This window comes from Patiria miniata, unplaced genomic scaffold (assembly GCF_015706575.1).
Source record: "Patiria miniata isolate m_02_andy unplaced genomic scaffold, ASM1570657v1 HiC_scaffold_30, whole genome shotgun sequence".
Classification (NCBI taxonomy): Eukaryota; Metazoa; Echinodermata; class Asteroidea; order Valvatida; family Asterinidae; genus Patiria; species Patiria miniata.
Window position 1 is genome coordinate 8,127,138 of NW_024037070.1, and position 21,956 is coordinate 8,149,093.

A 21,956-nucleotide genomic window follows, 5' to 3' on the forward strand; every position below is an offset into this window, starting at 1 on the left:
TGGCAACAGAGGGGCAGATTTTGTTAGAAATGAAACCACATAGCCTAGGGAACACATTAAAAGGATGGTGTACAGCTCTGGGCAAAGTCACTGATGAGTAACATGACACCCTACATTTTATCATCAGTTCTGAAGGCATGAGTCATGCAACATGCAGGAAATAACGGAACATTTCAGACACAGTGAGAACAAGCCACTGGTTATAAAATTTAAAAAAAATAATAATATCAGAGTCTTATATAGCGCATGTATCTACCATCTATTAGGTACTTAAGGCGCTGGAGATATGTCTATTATTAAAGAAAGGTAAATAAAGTTTATGAGAATATGAGACCCATTATGTAGCACCTTATAAGGGTTTGCAAGGTGCTGCGGCGCATATTGCAGCCACTGCCAGAAACACCGGGGCAAACCCCTTCTCTTAGCGATAAGTGTTACTGGGTTCTTTTATGTGCATTACACAACACACAGGACCTACGGCTTTACTACCCATCCGAAGGACGAAGCAATAATGGTAAAGTGCCTTGCTCAAGAGCACAAGCACCATGTTCCCACGGTAAGGATTCGAACCCATGTACCACGGCACACGAGTCGAACACCGTAACCATTGGACCACAGCACCCCAAACATTAGTCCATTCCTTTCACAGGTAAACTTCTTGATTACTGTTTATAAAAAGAATCAAAAGAGTTGTGAAAATTGAACATTTATCACAGATTAAAAATTCTTCCAATGCTTCCGAAACCATCACAAATCACTCATAGCCATAATAAGATGTTACATGGTGGATTTTTTTTTGGGGGGGGGGGGGACTGGGGATTCAGATTGTAGCCATACAATTCATTTTTCATGCAGAATATAAATTGCATAATGACTAAAGTGCATTGTATTTTGAGGTATTTTGGCATTAGATTCTTTGAATATAATATATGCACAGGAAGATTTTTGAAGAAATTTCTTTAAGGAGTGAGGCTTATAGTACTGAAGAGTCAAGTAATTATGCAGGTTTTTCCAAACATGCCATGGATGCATCTGTATGTGAGATCAGGTTTCCAGAAAGATAACCAGAAGATTGGCGTCTTCCCTTTTTTGCTTTCGTGTTTTCGGACATGACACCGATCCTGCCAAACATCGCAGGGATTACTGTTCAACATGAGGCGTCGTGTCAGGTTTCAAAAACAGAGGTGGATCCACTTGTTTCACAGCGGTCCATATTTGCCCAGTTTTCGGGACATTTTTCATCATCCTAGCACTGTAAATCTACATGAATATCCCGAAAACTAACAAAACAACAGACAGTGTCTACTTTACCAGGTGCATGGTTTCTAGGACAATAACTGAGCCCATACAGTGTCTCTTTAACGAGTTTTTTTTTATGATCTGCCGAGATCCACACAAGCCTTCTTGTCTGGCCGGCAGCATTATGTATGGCCATGTCACTTTCCCCTGGCAGGGTATGCAATGAGCAAAATATCCCCCCCCCCCTTCTCCCCCAACGCAGCCAACGGTGAAACTCAATACACTGGTACATGGATGTGATGAAGACAGTGGGGCCTGATGAAGTGAATAATTACTCTCCGCTTTGGAGGATATTAATGAGGCAAAATGCCCTGCAGCCGAATTCAAGAGAAGATAGGGGCACATTTTCCTGGAGCTGTAATTTTCTCTCTCTGTTAATTTTCATGTATGTGCACATACACCCTTTACGTCTCAGTTGGCAATGTTGCTGTGTCTCATTTGTCCAAGAGAGCTGACAACAATTTCTTGTAATTTTTATGCACTTAAAACATTTGTAATTTGAGGATCCCTGCAAAAGGGTAAATTTGCTGTTTTAATACAATTAAGTCATAGTTGTGAAAATGCATTAGCGGCATTTCTAACCTTGGATCTGAGAGCAACAAATTGATTCCACTGAGAAACGAAATGGTACGTTTGTAAGGCATACCAAACAGGCTTATGTCAATTAGTAAAAGTGCATGATATCTGAGACAAAAATCAATTTAAATTTGGATAATTGCAACACAAAATACATCAGGCATACAACTGGGAAGTAAGTAGTAACCAAACGGAGGACAGTCCAAGCTGTACAGGACTTTATACAGTGGTTTTCAATTTTTGAAGGCATAAGTTTGAAGTGAAAAACGAGTTATGGCTGTTCAAAGTTCGTATTTATCGACATGTCAAAAATTAAAATACTGAGAAAACGGCCTGTAAAATTTCAAGAATTTGTGAAAATGAAAGACACCAACAGATGGAATGACAGATGGAATGACAGATGGAATGTTCCATTCCACGAAGCGAAGCCCCAATTGTTCAGAACATCTAAAGAATACTAGAACTACTCAATTATGGAGAAAATAAGGAGGAAAAAACAGCCAACCGACTGAGTTTTTTTTTTTTAAATTTTCATGACGGAGTGAAAAATCAACATGTGGATCATTACAGAAAAAAATTGATGTGTGCATCTGTTCAGTGCACTGGTGGTGGGTGGTCATTTATCTGTGCTCTGCCCAACACAAAATGACGTTTTTAAACCTTCCACCAACGGACATCTTTAAATGTTATCTATGCAGAATGGTTCAGAAGAGTTATTGAATTATTTCTACTGGACAACTGAGATACTTAGGCAAAAAAAATAGTTCTGCTTCCGGTTTCCCTACCTACCGGTGCCCTATTCTGACAGCCCCTACCCTATTTTTTTTTAATGGGAAAAATGAGGAAAAAACACCCAAAACCATCATTTTCTACCTTTTACCCTTGACTACAAAAAAAAAAAAAAAAAAAATTCCTTACCTACCCTATAATCAAATGCCATGTAATCGGAAGCAGAAATATATTTTTTTTGCCATATCCATCAGATTTGTTTTTGTGCTTGAATTTGAATGTGCAAATATAAGCTTTCATGTACTTGTCACTCAATAACTCTGTAGCAATCATCTTTATCTTACTGAAGTTTGTAATAGCAGATAATCAAAACAAAACCACGCTGATAAGGTACAAAGACTCCCTTCAGACACTGTGGATTTGCATATTAATGAAACATCAACACATTGGACTCAGTCCATGCTGACATGCTGTGTATCTTTTCCTCTACACGGCGAGTCAAAGAAGAAAGTGAACAAGTTAGAAAAAAATATTTCAAACATATGGCTTGCTCCATTTATTATTATACATAACATGGGAATAAAGTAAACTGTGCAAATTTCACGTAATTTGTATTCTCTATTCACAAGTTATCACAACAAAATCCAGCTTTCCGCCACTGATCTTTTACCGATACGCGCGCACTGATGAATAACTTTTAAATACAATGTACCATGGGATTTTTTTACCTCCGAATTCTATGAATTTGTACGATATGCATTTCAAAACCCGACTAAAAAATGCGTCAATTCAGGGCGCACTGATCATTTGTAAGACACTTAGCTAGCGGGATGCTGCGCTTTCAATAGTATACTCAGTTTGTTACCAAGTGCGCATGTTACCCAACTGAACATGTATACCTATTAATAAGTGAACGTCTGTGTACAATCTTGTTAACTGTACTGCGAGACTTCAAAGGTTGGCTTGTCTTTACTTGAACCAAAAGCTACGTAGACCAATATTTGTTCAAAAGCTGAGCCAAATTTTATTATTCTTGTCTTCACATTGTAAAATTGTCCAGCGTTCTGTGTGAGTAAAATCCCTCTTTTCTAAAAAGAATTTAAAAAAAATTACAAATTTAGCTCCCGTATTAAATGTAAACTGTTCCCAGGAGTCCCGTTTTCTCATATTCCTACTAGTTTAGATCTCATGATGTTCTTAATTGGAATGTACCATATATATGAACATTTGTATACAATACAATACCCTCATCTTAAAGGGAATGTACATCATTGGATTTTGCTGTAATTTTCAGAAATGAACTATTTGAGGGGTTAGTATAATAGATCAAATATTGTTACACTGACATGTTTGAAGTTTTGTGTTCGAAAATGCTGGAAAAACCAAGAAAAACAAAAATGTTCAAGAAGTCTGGTTCCTTGACTCCACTAAAGATAAAATAGATCAATTTATAGATGCCGGAAAATTGTAAGGTAAGGGAACCAGTCTAGCTGGCCTGCACCCGTTCATGAACATGTAACCAATAGCAAACAAAATTTGGACTGAAAAAAGTGTTAAGTTGGAGCAGTAGTTGAAAAATAATTAGGTTTTTCCAACGGTGGTCGGCCGACCACCGTTGGAAATGTATACAAAAATACCATTTTCTTGAAAATGACTTAACAGCAGGTGCCACAATTTTACAGGATGCTTTAGACTGTCATTTACCAACATTCTAGTAAGGTATTTCGTAAAAACTTGGTAGTTTCATTTTTTGATGTTTGCAAATGTTGTATATTCCCTTTAAATGACAAAACTTATGTCTTGCCAGTTTTAGTCTGGGTGCATAATACAAACGGTAATGTTATCTGAGGCAGAGCTTCAGCGATACAATTTGCTTTAACGCTTTTCTGTTTCAATCGCATCTTTATGAATCTATCTCTGTGCTGACATTAAGTCAGGGTGTGTTCAAATGAACGCTTCATCAATCTCTACACTTGTTATTTTTAGAACAGCCACAGATAGGTACATCGTACATTGAAATGTACTGGCACCACAGTATAACTTAAATTATGCATTAGATATGTAAATGCATTATCTTTCAATTTGGAGGTTGGTGTTGGAGTAATTAGATGGAACGCTGGTTTGACGAAGTTTTCTATGAGGAAACATGTTTTTATAATGAATCTACCTAATGTTATGTATACATACGGACACATGGTGTTTTTGTCACTAACAACAAGCGTATGATAAAACAAACAGACCTAGAAGATCAGAGGCACCAGTTAATGACCATTTTGAAACTTCCTTTTTTTTTTGTATTCCCCTGGAGGATCCCGTCCTCAAGATCTTTCCAAAGACCAGACTCCATTAATTTTAGCTGTCTAGACAGCTAAAATATCCTGTGTGAGAATAGGACAGATACTCCTTTTCCTTGAACTAATTGCTACTTAACATGTTCATCAAAGCGAAATAATTTGTGAAGTACTGTTTACAGAAACCAGCTGATCTTGTCTGTCAAGTCGGTCTCCCTTGGTACCCTGATATGCCCCCCTCAGCCTAATGCTTGCATTCCCTAGACACTCGGCCGTATCACTTGCTGCATGCATGGACCTGTTACCAGATCCCCTCACTTCCCGAGTAGCATTTCACACCTTCGGCTTCTTAAGTCTTTGATAAGACACAGGCAAACTCAATGCAGTAGGTTCCAAAGTAGTGTGACGTAAATTATAAATTTTTCATGGCATTGAAGATGGAGGTCAGTTGAAGGAGAAAAAATACACAGGCCACATAGGCCTATAGGTGAGTTTAAAGGGTAGCGTCAAATAATCACATCAATCTTGAAAGGAAAATTCAAGATATTTCCAAAGTACAGATTTTGTCCGATGGCAGAAAAAAATCTGGCATTGTAATTTAACTAAAGTTTGACAGAAACCACAAGGCAAACTGTAGGCTCATTATTATAATTTTCAAAGTTGAAAAAAAAAAAAAATCGACTGGAGCGGGGCTTAACCCTGCAACCTCCGGATTACCGTTCCGGTGCTCTACCAACTGAGCTATCCAGCCCTACGTTGGCGGTTCCCTAAATTTTAAGGAAATGAAGAAAAAAAAAGCCAGATTGTCATCAGGAGTGTGAGTGACCACTAATAAAAATAGCTGAAAACAGTTGAAAAAGGTGTAAAAAAAGCTGAACTTTGAAAATCTCCTATACTTTTGTACACAGCAAGTGAGGGAAAAGCTGAAAAAAAAGCTGAAATCCAACACACAAAAAAGCTGAACAGTGTGTCATTGGAAGGAGGTGTCATTTGGCATTAACACTAAAACAATCAGCATTGAAGAGCGTCCAATCCACTGCAAGTGAATTGCCCAGAAAACCTCATTCCAATGGCCCACTTGACATTCTCTAGAGTCTGTGCCCTCCCATCGGTCCAGACATAAAAGGAGACCCTCCAAGTCGATTCCCCCCTGAGTGATAGCATCATTCCTCCAAATCCCTGAATCTTGTCTTAGCCCGGAACAAAAAATCCCCATAGAGAAACCAGTTCAGCCAGCTCCACACACCATGAATTTTTCATGACGGCCGGCCAAGAACCCAGGCTGGCATCAGGGCTTGTCAGGCCAAGGGAAGACCTTGCATTGATACTAAAGAAGTGTTACCCATGGACTAGCCAGAAACCTCTGAAAAATATAACAGCCAACCTGCAATGGTTTGGCAAATCTCTGAAAGTCTGCGCTGAGAAAAAAAAAAAAAGATTACCGAAATGCTAAGGTTCAAACTTGTTGGGAATTGTCTGTCATGTGAAGGGGTGGGTCATTGACATTAGCATACAGAGTCAGGAGATGGCTAAAAATAATCGAGTAGCTCTCTGGAGAGATCTTGAGGACAGCACCCTCCGGGGGAATGCAAATACGGCAGGAGTAACACGTTGTCAATGCTCCACACTCCGCTACACAGCAGAGTGTCATTTCTACTTCATCTCAGACCCCTGGTGTTAATGGACTTGTTATTTTCGCTCCTTCCCTCTACCGTTGTTTTTGTTCATTCCTAAAGGACTTTGCATTATAATGCGGCTTTACTAAGAACTCTTATCGCTCCTGCAAATCTACAGGCTAATCTGGCACTCAAACTTTACCAAAAATGAAAAAAATGTCTTTTTATATATAGCAATTTGTATTTGATGACTGAGTGAGAGTTGTATCAATTTCAAATGAATAAATTGACAAGCACAGCTGCAAAAAGGAATCTCTTGATTATTAGAGTAATGAGTGAGATGGAATGGAATGATAGGACGGCTGTTGAAGAGCTTGCACTTACCTTGGAGCTGATATGTTGAGAGGTTCTCCTTTGGCCCATGCAAGATGAGGGCAGGCAGGAAGGGGGCGTGGTTTGGGATCCCCTAGCTGATGAGGATCCAATACCTTGGAATAGCGATACAGGTGGTTGCCTGTGAGGTCATATCAAAAACAAAGAAATCATCATTATTCAGGTAAAACACGTGTGTCGGGTTTAAAGGTATAGTCCATCATTTGTAATTTGTGCATTTTGTTCGTTTGAAGCAACAAAAGTGCTCAAAATCTAAAGAAGGGTGCTGAACAACTAACCTGATGAAGTTTCAGCTCAGCTTCAGCTGTATATTTCGAGAAAAACAACATTGTAGGATCTCGATTACACATCAAAAGTTGCTGAATCATGTTTTGAATTGGGCCTGAATTCAGCATCCGAGACACGTTCTCACTGAGCCGATTGCAGCTACGCGATGTCACGCACCGATTCAACGAATTATAGCAACCGCGCGTGTGTGTACGTCGTGCCAATGCTTGCGCGCACTTCACCGAATAAAAAAACGAACTACTAACGGAAATTTCCAACGGTGCTTCTTAAGACGCATCGTTGGAAAGGCCTTCTTTCGTTGATTACACATGTACTTCAAAATGACAGCTTGCCAGAAAGAATAATTTCACAGGGAGTTTAGTTCCCTTACTATCTTTCAACCAAGTATGTTTTTCAACAATAATTACACCAGTTACTTAAGCTGCAAATGATAGACTGTAGCTTTAAGGTTTGCCATGTGAGACTTGAGGGTGGTGGACTAATGCTTTCAGACTGATGGTTTCAGATTGAGTATATGAACTTTATGTAACCCTGTGAGTGATTTACTAGGAACCTTCCTCATTCTTACAAAATCCAACCCAGTATATATGTAACTCAACACCCAAACTGTTGGTCTCTGATTATGGTCGTATGCCTGACCCCATGTAAAGCATAATCAGTTTACTAGTGCAGTCCTTACTCCAACAGATTCCAACAAAACATGCAGTTGGATTTTGAAGGTTTGGAGATGGCTAGGCTTAAGACTGAGATTTTTGACTGAAAAAGTTGGAGGTCAGCACAACAAAAGGCAAGGAATAGGGTTTCTTGATTGTTTTCTGAAAGTAAAAATAATGGAGATATTCATAGAAACACAAGGTACTCGTAATTGTACCATATCTATGGAAATAAATTAAGAAGTCATCTTCAAATAAGCCAGGGTCTGAATGAATGTTTACGTGTCCTGTTGAAGTTGAGCATCTGTGTGTATAACTGACTTTGTCTCTTTTACATGTACATGTACATGTACATGTACATACATACATCATGTACCGGTAGGTCACAAACATGTTTTGGAGATTTAAAAGGAAAATACATACTTGTACAACATTTGCAAACATCAAAAAACGAAATGATCACATTATCACGAAATAACTTACTGGATTGTTAGGGAATGACAGTCTAAAGCATCCTGTAAAATCGTAGCTGCTGGTGTGCTGACACTTTCAAGAAAAAATGTATTTTTCCAACGCTGGTCGGATGACCAGCGTTGGAGAAAACTGGCTTTTTTTCAAAAACTGCTCCTAATTTGTCAAATTTAGTTATTCCGCATTTTGTTTGCAATTGCTTACACACCTGTGAAGGAGTAAAAGCCTGCTAGTCTGATACTCTGACCTAACAATTCCCCAAAGTCTATAAATTGCTCCGCTTCATCTTAAGCTTACAAGAACATGATTGGTTTTCTTGGGTTTTCCAGCATCTACGAACCCAAAACGTGAAACAAGTCAGTGTAACAATATTTATTATAACATACTAATCATCCAAATCCATTTATTTCTGTAAATTGCAACAAAAGCAAATGATGTACATTCCCTTTAATGGGGAGTGTTTTGCACAGCAGTAGCACTGTGCTATCGCTCTCTTGAGAGTACATGCATTACAAATACGTGACATACGTGCTTGTGTGTAATCATGGTAATATGAAACTAGCACATGCATGAAGCTAACCCATGCATGTTTTGGACAATATATTGTCAGGTCGAAGTAAAAACATCGTGTATGAAAAGATCCTACACCGTCTGTCTGATGTCTGATGTCTGTCTGATGTCTATGTGTCACGTTTTTTGTAAAAGGCGTAAAGACTGTGCGCAAGCACAAAATGCACTGATTAATGAAGAGGCTTGGTTATTGTATGCAGCTCCTTAAAGGTATAGTCCATCATGTGTAATTTGTGCATTTTGTTCGTTTGAAGCAACAAAAGTGCTCAAAATCTAAAGATGGGTGCTGAACAACTAACCTAATGAAGTTTCAGCTTAGCTTCAGCTGCATTTTTCGAAAAAAAACAACATTCTAGGATCTCGATTTCAAATCAAAAGTTGCTGAATCATGTTTTGAATTGGGCCTGAGATCAGTGTCTGAGACATGTTGGCACCGAGCCCATTGCAGCTACGCGATGTTGTGCACCGATCCGACGAATTATAGCAACCGCGCGCGCATGTGCGTCGTGTCAACGCTTGTGCGCACTTCGCCGAATAAAATAAAGAGCTTCTAACGGAAATTTCCAACAGTGCTTCTTAAGACGCACCGTTGGAAAGGCCTTCTTTCGTTGATTTTTTAAGAATGACAGCTTGACAGAAAGAATAATTTCACAGGGAGTTTAATCCCCTTACTATCTTTCAACCAAGTATATATTTCAATAATAATGACGCCAGTTACTTTTTGGATAGCTGCAAATGATGGACTCTGGCTTTATAATGGTATAATGCTCCGATTTCACTGTCCTCTGAAGTCATCGTTGGCATGTGAAAAAAACGATTTATTTGTTTTGTTTTGCTTTTTCGGCAAATTTGTTTCTTTCAGACTTTGAATAGTGAAATATTACATTATCTCTATGAAAACACTCCAACAGTATTGCTCTTGTGCAAGCCATAACGTTGATGATGAAAAATGTGGCGAAATTGCTTCACCAAGGTTTACCACGCCCACTTGGGGTCAACATGCAAATTGAGGTCAAAGTAATACATTAGTATAGACTCCACCCAGCTAGCACCCGCTAGTTGTTGAAAATATCTGATGCATCTACTGAAAGTCTTACTCTGATTACTGTACCAAAAACATAACAGACAATCTTTTTTTACTAAGTTCTCAAAGTCAGAACAATTTTGCACCGTTTTGTATGGTGGTTATGTCATACTGCACACAGAAAATGAAAGCAAAGCAAGTTGCGTGACATCAGCAAAAGCAGTTTCACTACGACAATTGCTATTACACACACAAAAATTGCTTCAATATAAAATTTGACTGAAAGCTGATGCTTTAATTTGTTTGTCCTATAAGATATGACAAACTTTGAGAGAGTCGTGCGATAATTATAAAGGGTCACACAATCTCACGGCAGAGTGTCATCGTCAGCTTGAATACGACCACAAAATGTGCATTTCTGTCATTATCGGGAGGATACATGTACATGTACCAACATGACAGCTCAATGAACATTGTACATGTACTTACGGCAAAGGGGTTGTAAAACAAAAGGGTTGTGAAAAAGGTTTTAAAAACTGGTTATTCACAGTTAAAAGTTATTTAGCGGCTATCAAATTGTTCCTCTCTACGACTTCTATTTGGGAAGCAATAGTATGTATACGTACGTACATGTACATTGTAGGTACTTGTTCATTGTGTAACATATGTGCCTGTATGTTTGGAATACTTGAATAAGCATGCACGTGCAAGTGTAATTAAAATTGATACCAGCCGAGAAGGCAGTGTAAAAGGATAGGTCTAAGACAAGCCGACTTCTATTAACACTACGTATTATTTCAAGCTGGACAAAAGCATTGCAGTATTAGCATCATGAGTCATAAACATGTTCTTTTTCTGTCTTCTAAAAAACATTGGCAGTCTCCCTAAATGTTGCTCTTTTCTTTACATGATTTGGTTTTTAAGTTCCTTTACTGAATGATTGACTAACTGGGAAATATCGTGTTGAGAGGACATGTATGTGTTGTTGATTCAAGTTTTTAAATGAACTACTCCGCTAGTATTACATGGTTTGAATTTCTACGAATCAGTATCCTAAATATTTCTAGACCTTGTATACCAGATCGACATACTTTGTAATTTAACTAGACCAATGCCAATATCAGATAGACCAATGCCAATATAAGTTCAAGTTGGTGTATGTATGCCCTCTTAAGGAGGAGGGGCCTTGGGAAAGGGGGAGGTTTGTCCTTTAATGTTGATAAGAGATACAGGCAAACACATCTACCAAGTACCAAAATATCAGGGAGTTTCAATGTTTAATATCTGTCTTCAAATAACCATTGTCAATGAAATTAATGATTCAGAGTAAAGAGAAGATGTCTGTTAACATTTGGCAAACAGATACATACATGTACATGTCAATGCACATCAACCGGAAAAAAAAATATGATAAAAAATCACCCACAATGTTAATTGAGCTGAATGAAGTTAGCAGAAGAATTGATACAACGCAAAATATCATACCGTCCCAAGGTGTGAAATATTTGTGAATGTATTGGTAATCTTATCGAGCCATATCCTAGCAACCATGGCAGCATGTGATAATCAAGGGGAGCAAGACTTCCTTTGTGTGCAGTCAGGTTTCTGGAGCAAATAAGCACGGTTGTACGAGGACGCCGAGGACGCCGCGCAGACTTCTAATCGGTCTTCAATGGAACTTCTAGAGAACGCTGCAAGGATGCTATAGAACGCCACACGGACCTCCTAGACTTCCCATGGACTTCACAAAGATGTATCATTATCTCTGAAGGATGGCTTGCAAGCCACTGGTACCATGGATCCTGCGTCTTCATGGCGTTTTATTACATTTTTAAGAATTTCAACAACGCAATATGAACGCCATGTGTGACAGTGTGACAGGGCCTTTACTGACTGGTTCTCATGTTTTTTACGCTACATATCTCCAAGAAACTGGGCCCATGCAGTTTGACAGAGAAACACCAACACATGAGCACAATTGCTGAATCACATTCACAAGGGTTCTCATTATATATGCACCAAACCATTTTGAGGAGTGAGGGAGTGGGAGAAACCTTAGACGCACTTACATCCATTTTATACCAAACATCTCCCATCGCTGCGAAGAGGAAATCCAATCTTGTACATACTGGGCCTGGCTTTTATTTGCTGAATGTCCGTTCAAGTGCAAGCTTCGAGGGAAATGCATGTTTACTCTGCTTTGTGCTGCATCGACCGAGAACATGGGAACTTATTTCACTGGGAGGAAATTTCCCACATCATCATTTTCCAAGAGATAAGTTACCGATTCTTTGGAGCTACCGTATGTCACCATGAGAGACTGTATTAGGTCCCAAGTTCATTTTGGTTCAAGAATGCAATTGATGACCATACATTTTGATTATTTGTTATAATAATAATAATAATAATGGAGTCTTATATAGCGCACGTATCTACCAACAATTAGGTACTCAAGGCACTGGAGATTATGTCTATTATTAAAGAAAAGTAAATAAAGTTTATGAGAAATATGAGACCCATTATGTAGCACCTTATAATGGTTTACAAGGTGCTGCAGCGCATATTGCAGCCACTGCCAGAAACACCGGGGCAAACACCGGGGCAAACCTCGTCTCTTAGCGATAAGTGTTACTGGGTTCTTTAACATGCATTACACAACACACAGGACCTACGGCTTTACGTCCCATCCGAAGGACGAAGTTATAATGGTAAAGCGCCTTGCTCAGGAGCGCAAGCACCATGTTCCCACCGTCAGGATTTGAACCCATGTACGGTACCACAGCACACGAGTCGAACACCGTAACCATTGGACCACAGCACCCCACAATTGATGACCATACATTTTGATTATCTGTTCACAATATATGTACTACATGTAGTATACATTTATAATGTGCAACCTTCCAAACAAAAATGAACAAATGCACCCATTAACCCCCCTTTTGTTTGATCAGGCTAGTCACCAACAGTCAGATCATATTTCAAGCAAGCGCTGTGACAGTCAAATTCCATCAACGGACAAAAGCAGGCAACTGGTACACGCAGCTGGCTTATGAATCTCCTACAGTCAAAGCAATAGCCATATCATAACAATCACAGCATGTCAGACCTGCTTTTTGAAGGCAGGGACACCCAAGGGTTAAAAACAGTCAACTGATCTATTTTGACTGCTGGGCTGGCCTTGTCGAAATTGCCAGCCAGAGAAGGAAGGCTTAGAACAATTTAAATAGAAAAAAAGTGACCACTAATGCCAACAGGTACATGTATGCTATGCCATATTTTTGTCCTAAGCAAAAGTAAACCTTAACTCCCTAGAGTCTTTTACTAAGTACTGGACCAAGTCCGCCAAAATCCATCACTGACCCTGCTTCACATAATGCTTCAGGACCAAATCTGCTGAAATCCACCACAAGACCAACACTACTATAGGTGGATTTTAATGGACTTGGTACTCGTGGCTTGCCTGCCAAAAATCCCCAAAATGGGGGGATGGATTTTGATGGATTTGGGCAGGTTAGGGTTAACACATCGTTCCACTACCACTATATAAGGGATTGTAACAAATACAAAAACAAAACAAAAAAACTCAAGATTGCCTGTTACAGGTCGATTTTCTGTTAGCAACGTGTGCCCCCACTTTTTTAAAAGGTTGCCCCACCCCCAAAAGAGGCACAATTGTGGAATTTTTTTTTCTTGTGATGTAGCACTTGAGTTAACTGTCCAAATGTGAAAAAGAAAATTTTTTTTTTTTAAATAATTTTTTACGCGCGAAGCCCCCCACTTTTCAAAATCATGGCCACGCCCACAAAAGGGTCAGTAAAAAATGGCATCAAGTGGTTTTGAACTTCTTGAGGTATCCTCTAGTGATCCTGAGAGTTTCAAACAATGTACCCGAAATTGCATATGGGGTGTAATTTTCGACCATAAGCCCACTGACTACACTGACAAAAGTCATGCAGCTAACGCACACATTTGCTTTAAGCCAAACTGTAGGCAGAACATTGCTCGCGATGGTTTGCACTCAGCAGTTAATTTGTAGCATCCCTGAAAATGTACGTTTCTGCTTCCAAAATACAATACTGAGTACTGTGATACCGTGAATCAATCACAAGCGATTTGTTTCAGGGGCAAAAACCTTTACAGGATCAAGGGCAAAACGACTTCAGATGAAAAATGATGGCTACGACTCTTAAATGGTCATTGTGGAACGTGCAGGCACAAATGGATAGCCCTTATATTGCATGGCAAGTCACTACACTTTGAAGTTGGAATGGGAGGTTGGACACTGTCACAGCTGATTGTGTCTCTAATACATCACCAATCATGCCATTTAGGTATGCAAGTGCTTCATAAATGAGAAGGGTTCGGTGCATGTCAGAAAGATCGTTAGTGAGGCTCAATAAAAAAAATTCAACATACTACATTGTACAAAACTAAAACAGTCTTTGCATCCACACAAAACAGCAGTTGGGCAATTCCATGGTTACTCACGTTACATTTTCGTAACATGAGTAACCGATTTTGTGCGTCTTGTTTAATTATCATACATAACACATTTTTCGGGATGTCATCTTTGGTGCTTAGGTAGGTCTAGGTCTACTCTATCTACCATGGGGATAACAGTTATTAAACCTTTTCAGTAAGGTAATTACAGCCCGAGGAAACTCAAAAGCAAATCAAAAATGTAGTGTGAGTAACCGTGGAATTGCCCAGCTGCACATTTACATGTACATGTACATGCCATTGCTCTTTTGAACAAAATTTGAACACAACCAAGTTCAAAAAGAATATCCAACTGGACGAAAAATGCATGATTTAAAGAGGTTTGCCTGCCAGTACATGTAGATATGCTTAGCATATCCAATGGCATATGAGACATGCCTCACTATCCACTACATACATGTACATGTACACACATGTTTACGTTACATACCAAGTGTGGACATTCCCTTGGTTTCGTGTAGTTAAGAAAAACTAGTGAAAAAACTCATTTTTCTCAAACTGTGAAAACTCTTTCAACCCAATTTTTTTTCTATGATTCCCTTCAGTGTTTCTCTTCATTTTGCCACAGATAAACCAAACCCCAAAATGCCACTAAACCTGTTTTCTAGAAATGGGGAAACAGTGTGTGGACTTCCCCAAGTCCACGCAACGTCACCTCTACCTGGTTTATGTGGACCTCTTTAGTCGGATGTCCACACAGTGAATGTAATGCCTACCCACATGTACAGTCAGAGAGTACGTACGGTACAAATCAATCACTTTGTGTTGTCATGAAACTATCAGTAAAGTTTCCAATCGAATCCTCTTTGATAATTCACGCATGCAGAATTTGAACTTGTGTTTGTGCTTGGAAACTTTATAAAAATAAACATACAGTTTTGCCCAAACATTCATTGAATTACATCGCAGAAGTGCAAAACAGTAGATGAAGGCTCCAGATATCTCAGCATACATGTATATTGCTTAGCCAAAATCCCTACCGACATTTAACATCTTCTGTAAGTGATCTTCAACAGATTGAACTTTTATTCTCCTAACAAACTTTCGAACGGAAAAGAAACTCAGTTTTTCTATGTTGGGAATCTGTAATCCTCTGTAAAAAAAAGGTTTTGTATTTTTATTTCTTTTAAACAAACAGAGCTGCCCTGTGAGTAGACTGGTTCCCAGTCCCTACATTATCGATTCTGATTTAGGCAGGAACCAGACACCCTGGGCCACAAACATCAATTCAAAATTAATGAAAATACATATTTCATTCATTTATATTTATTTAAAAAATGAGAGAAATTTGTAATCATAGAAACAAAGGAATTGAAAACAACATACATTTTCAAATTGAACTGAAAAATAGCGAGGACAGTACAGTTAACTACAGTACATTGTTATCAAACAGCATTCAGCTTTTGTTGCCATGTGGATATGTCGGCTTTCTTTTTCTCTGTCTTCTGTAAGTACTGTCAAAGTTGTCTGTCTTCTTGTCAAAGTTTTTATGTACAAATACTTGAAAGATAGACTCTCATCCCAAGGACACTGAATAATAATATCATGTTAGAACAGGGAATAAAGACCTTCATGACAAACCCTTACAGGCTTTTAAAACAAACTTGACTTTTCTTCAAATCCACACGGTGAAGAAGCAAACTTGACAAATCAAAAAAAGATACAGTTGTGCTACGTATTCCAATGTTCCTCGCTCTGTGTGTATTCTAACAGGCATTTTTTTCAGGAACGAGACATGAAAGGACTTTCTGTGCAGGCATAGTACGGTCTTTACAATTAAAAGGTCATCGACCAATATCTAAAAGACATCCCATCATACCTTGTGGCAAAGTCATTTCATATGAGCTGTTTCTTGTCAACAATAAGGCACACCTGAAGCATTGTACATTTATGTATGCCAAAGCTAGCATATTGACTCACTATATCTTTGTCACTATTTTAAATTTTGCTGACAACATCATAATTCCTTCCAAATTTTAAAATTCTCATCTCCAGCAGTAGGATAAAAAAAACTCCAGTTTTTGGCAAAATTGCTGAATTATGCAAGAGATTGAATTACATATGTACGAAGTGGGTAGATTATGGCTGCGTTTTAACCCACCATCTCAAAGCTTAAATTGGTTACTTTCATGAAGACCACGACCACATGGATTTTATTTTTTGAACATACCGGTACATGAACAATGACACATATGATATTGGTACGTTCTGCTGGAGCAGATGTTTAAAAAAAAAAATCTTTAAACTTGTCATAAAACGGTACCGGTATAGCTACATAAGCCAGCGTCAAATTACCCACAGATACCAGTATACCAGTAACTTGTGTTCTGTATTCAGTAACTGCATGTAATGTATGGATACTAGGATATTCATTAACTGTCAAAGGAGGTCCTCAATTATACTCTGAGAACATTGCTGTAATTGTAAAAGCAGACATACCAAATGTACAGGTACATTTGTAAGCACACGCCACAATATACAGACCATTAGGAATGGTGTACACACCTACAGCATCTTGGGAAAAGTCGCCTATTAATTTAAACACCATTTGAGTTGTTACAAATGTATTTCATCGGGCACACTATCTGCAATATATACATGTAGATCACACCAAAATATTGAAATGTATGAATGTCTGGTGAAATTATCCCTGAAAATGGTGATTTAATTTAGGCAACTCTTTCAAAGTTACATACGTGTCCTGTACACGTACTGCTTCTAATGGTCCCTATTATAAAGATTTACAGATACAGCGGAACGTCGCTATACCGAATACCGCTATACCGAACATATGGCTATACCGAATATATCGTCCTTGGCTCCTGATTTTTGTGTACAAAACATACCAAACATTGTTGTTGAAAAATATCAATAGAAGAGTGACAAGTGGCTATTATTTCCCCAAGGAATAGAACGGGAAAGCCACCCATTGCTGTAGGTAGTAAGCTGAAAAACGGTAATTACATTATTCAATAGTCGGCACATCTTCAAAGTAATCAGTAACTACCATGGCGTGCAGGCTGAAGTTCTGCTAAGGGCACTATTTATTGAAAAGTGAGTATCGGAGCAATGGCAGCATAAAATCGCTATGGCGAACGATCGCTATTACGAACAATCTCTGTGGATCATCCCGTTATTTTTGTTACAGCGGCGTTCCTCTGTACACGTATAGTATTACACAAACACAGTTTCTTATTTCACATTGTGTAGTTTTAATTTAGACGTCCAGAATTCTCTCTGATTTCAGTGTACAGTGTACATGTATACTGAACATCTGTCCTGCTGGATTGTAACGCCAAGCTCCCTAAGAACATTTTTTTTTCACTGAAGATCATTGCATAGGAGCTTAAGTCCTGCTTGGATTTGGAGTCCAACTGCAGGGGTTACAATTATGGCTTCTAATCTTTGGATCCTCATTACCTGCATGATCCACAACTGTCAATCATAATCTTTGCCCAAAACAAGTCTGTCCAAAAAGTTCCTGTTTCCACTGCTCCAGGATATTCAAAGTAAAAACATTAATCACTTCATGTTCTATCCAGAGTCTTTAAGCCTATAGATACAGGCTTGGCGAATCCTTCCATTTTTCATGCAACAAATGAAATATTCAAGAGACAGACTATATAGAGTCACATTGAAGGCGTCAGCTATACGCTTGGTGAAAGCTGCATGGTTGCAACGAGGGATACGAAGACACAGCCTGATGCAAACAGCCTCATGGCCTGATTGATAGCACTGTTATTGCGGACGATGGCTTAAATAATCGCAAAAGATTTCACCTCATCGTGCCGTCTGGGAACCCAGGCAAATGATTAACAAGAGCCCCCAGCTACTGGGCCCCTTGCTCTGTTGGTCTGATCTGATGAATGTATTTGTCAAACTGGAAGCTGAGGAATAAAGAAATTGCTTGGGAGTCTCTAGGGGTGTTGGAGGGGCAGACATGATGAAAACGGTGGCACAGGATAAACAAAAGAACTAGGCAAGAGAACGATCTGATGAATATTAAAGTAATCTACATGTACATTGAATTGGGATACCTGCACAAAAGTACATTTCTGGCAAATTTGTTGCAAGGTATTCATTTTGATCTCTTGTCCCATATTCAAAGGAGGCACACAAGAAAAAAGATTCAATGTGAACTACATATATTCTCGTACATTGTACATGCTTTTCACTCTTTTTATGTCTGACCACCTGCAGAACAAATCAAATGTACGATACATGTACAATGTGCACATGTACACATGTACATATATAGTATGACGATGACCAATATACTGTATGGCCTTATTGTTGATTATGCATTTTCTTTCCCCTCTAATTAAGGCAATTGATTCTGCAGACAAAAGAGTTCATTTGATTGTAATGACAGCTGGTCAATGTACACGTATGTACATACCGATACATGTATCGGTACATGGCGCAGTACATGTACATGGTAGTCCATGTATGAGTGTAAACCTCACAGAGTTAGACAATCAAGATGTGTAACATGTTTTGATCCACTGTCACGTATAAATGTACGTGTTCTACATAACCCCCGAGGACCGACACACAAAGGGAGAACAACAGATCCTTTCAGTCCTCGGGAGTTGGGTCCTCTGTAGTAAGTTTGTGTGCTTAGTCTATGGGAGAGTGATATATTACAGGGACAAAGGGAAACACAAAGCATTGTCCTCGAGAGTAAAGTAAAACACGACTGTCTGTACTACATGAGGATATACCCACACATGGATGTACAGTAACCAATGCCATGGGAAACCTTTGCATTATTTTAACCCCAACATGTATAGCACAGTAGCTATGTTTACAGACATGATTATTAAGGGTCAGTCAGTGGAGAGTTGGTGATCGTTTGGTCATAAAAATCCAATCTCTCCAAAGCTGAAGAAGAAAAAACTTCCTCAAAATCTTGAGCAGTGCAAATAGCACATCCAGCTTTTGTGTATTGGGACGGCCCAATCCACACAACAATTAAAATATACCCCTACCAGCTCTATCAGTTCCACCCAGGTACAAAGAAGAGCCAATTTAGTGTTGGAAATCAAAGAACATGGCAGCTATAGTCACAATGAAATGAGCAGTGCAACGGTGCCATCGGATAGAGTGGGAATTCCGGTGGGGGGCTTAATACATGTAGTTGCAGGCTGAACAACAACAGCTTGCATGGGACAGTTTCTCCTTTGGTTACCGGCTCAAATACATGTAGCTCAGAAAATGATATGATGTGCGATAGGAAACAGGTCGCTCATGGTAATGCAAGAGTTGCAGCGGTCCCAGGGGTTGCTTGTTTATTGGCACTGTGGGATACCGTAGCCGATACTCATTGGCTTGACTGCGTAATGATCTAATCCATCAGGATATTAATAAATGACAGTGCATGTGGATTCTGAATAGGGTGCAGACCAGTAAATCGGTCCGAAATTGCCTACGCCGGCCAAATCACGATTTGCATGCCCTCAAAATCTTCAGTATTTGAGCATGCTGTGGGCCATGAACTTGAGGGTTTGTACAAAATATGGTTGGAAGCCGTGCACAGGACTGGGAACTTGCAGTTCTGTGTAATTTGGATGTAATTTGGACCCTAAAAGCGCTCTATTTTGCAATGGAGTGTAGGCATCGTTTTTCAAAATGGTGATGAGCTTCAGGACTATTTTCAGGGGTGATCATCTTCAGATGGAAATTTCTCCTAAAAGTCATCAGTTGATCCCCCGAAAATTGAAAAGAAAATGAAAGAAGATGAAATAAGCTTTAATTTGATGTGTGTCTCGAACACCTTGGAGAGTTGTGAGTATTTTTCCCGAATTTTTGAAGTGGGAGCATTTACCATTGGGGTCTATGGAAGTTTATTTACTGGTCTGCTACCTGAAGTGGTGAGGTAGAAGTGGAGGTTTATTTGCAGCATATGTCAACAAATGACTGACTGGTTTCATAATAACACATGGAACGGATGAAATGTCCTTCAACCAATTCGGGCGATTCACAATGCAGTGCGCCACCAAGAGTTTGCCATGGAGAGTCCATTTTTCTTCAGGTTGATGGTCGACAAGACACGGCCCATTTGAATGAGTGTCCGAAGACAACTTCAGCTAATTTTTTACAGATTGGGGCATAGCGTTCTGCCGCCTTACAAAAAACACCATATTGATAAGAAGAAAAGAAAAGGGCAAACGGATCCTTGAATCATACGCTTACAAAACTACTAACAATTCGGAAAAAAACTAACAATTTCAAATGTCCCGCTCTGCAATGAGCATTTCAGCAACATATTTTGTGAAGAAACTAGAGAATCGATCAAATTGCAGGAGATTTCATTTGAAACACAATTCCTCATGCTGTGCATTTGATTATTTGACATGTTTAATGGCTTCCTTTTAAGATGACCATGCCACGGGACAAACTAAAAATAGACAAGTCTGCACAAACACCTCTGCCAGTTCTTCTTTCTGTGTCTCAGTCGTCTCGGTGACAGATTGTTGGCGCAATCTGTTGTTGGCATTAATGCTGTCACTATATTTCTGACTCCCGAGTACATTAAAGGGAATATACATCATTTACTTTTGCTGTAATTTTCAGAAATGGATGGAATTGGGGGGTTGGAAATATATAGCAAATAAAGTTACACTGACTTTTTTGAGGTTTTGGGTTCGAAAATGCTATAAAAACCAAGAAAAACAATCGTTTTCCTGTAGTCTGGTTCCCTGACTCCATATAAGAAGAAACAGAGCAGTTTACATACATTGGAGAATTGTAAGGTCAGGGAACCAGTCTAGCTGGCTTGTACCCGTTCATAGGTGTGTAATCGATTGCAAACAAGTGCGATGGTCAATTGGGGCCAGTATTTGATAAAAAGCCAGTTTTTTCCAACGCTGGTCGGCCGATCAGCGTTGGAAATTGATACAAAAATACCACTTTTCTTGAAAATGACAGTATACCAGGTGCCATGATTTTACAGGATGCTTTACACTGTCATTCACTAACAGTCCAGCAAGGTATTTCAAAATGATTTGGTAGTTTTATTTTTTGATGTTTGCAAATGTTGTATTTTCCCTTTAATACATGTGAATAACACAATGACACATTGCAGGGTACCGGGTACGTACAGTAAACTAAAGTCTTGCAGTTGGCTCTACATGTGCACTCTAAGCACATACGGCCATTTTCACAATCAGTGGTGTAACTTTGAAATGCGGAGGTTTTGGTCTATATTTTTTGAACCAGTGGATGGAATTCTTAGATTTTTGGTCATACAACTAACCTGGGTTAAAGGCTACCTCGGGTAGCTTAACAAAGTTCCCGTGTTTCTTCATAGGGATATCTCAGACCCCAGAAGGGGCTTAATCGTACCACTTTTAGTGGTCCGTTTTTAGGTACCTTTTTTTTAATTCAACTTATTTATATTATTGAGCATGCTATTCCAAGTTGCTTTTGGGCTGTGATTAAGCACAAGGGTTGGACCTTTCTGCCATATAATTTTGACCACTGTTTCTGTTTCCGTTCTGTAGCTATGTCATTAAGCGTTGTCATGTTTCGGAGGTTACAT

At 39.0% G+C, this 21,956-nt stretch overlaps 1 protein-coding gene across 1 annotated transcript in view; it reads right to left on the reverse strand.

Moving 5' to 3' along the window:
- LOC119739226 (membrane-bound transcription factor site-1 protease-like) overlaps window positions 1-21,956 on the reverse strand; it is a 54,974-nt gene that overhangs the window by 3,933 nt on the left and 29,085 nt on the right. The window contains exon 22 of the mRNA XM_038214078.1: window positions 6,896-7,025. Coding sequence (XP_038070006.1) covers window positions 6,896-7,025 — 130 coding nt within the window. The remainder of the gene's footprint in view (window positions 1-6,895; window positions 7,026-21,956) is intronic.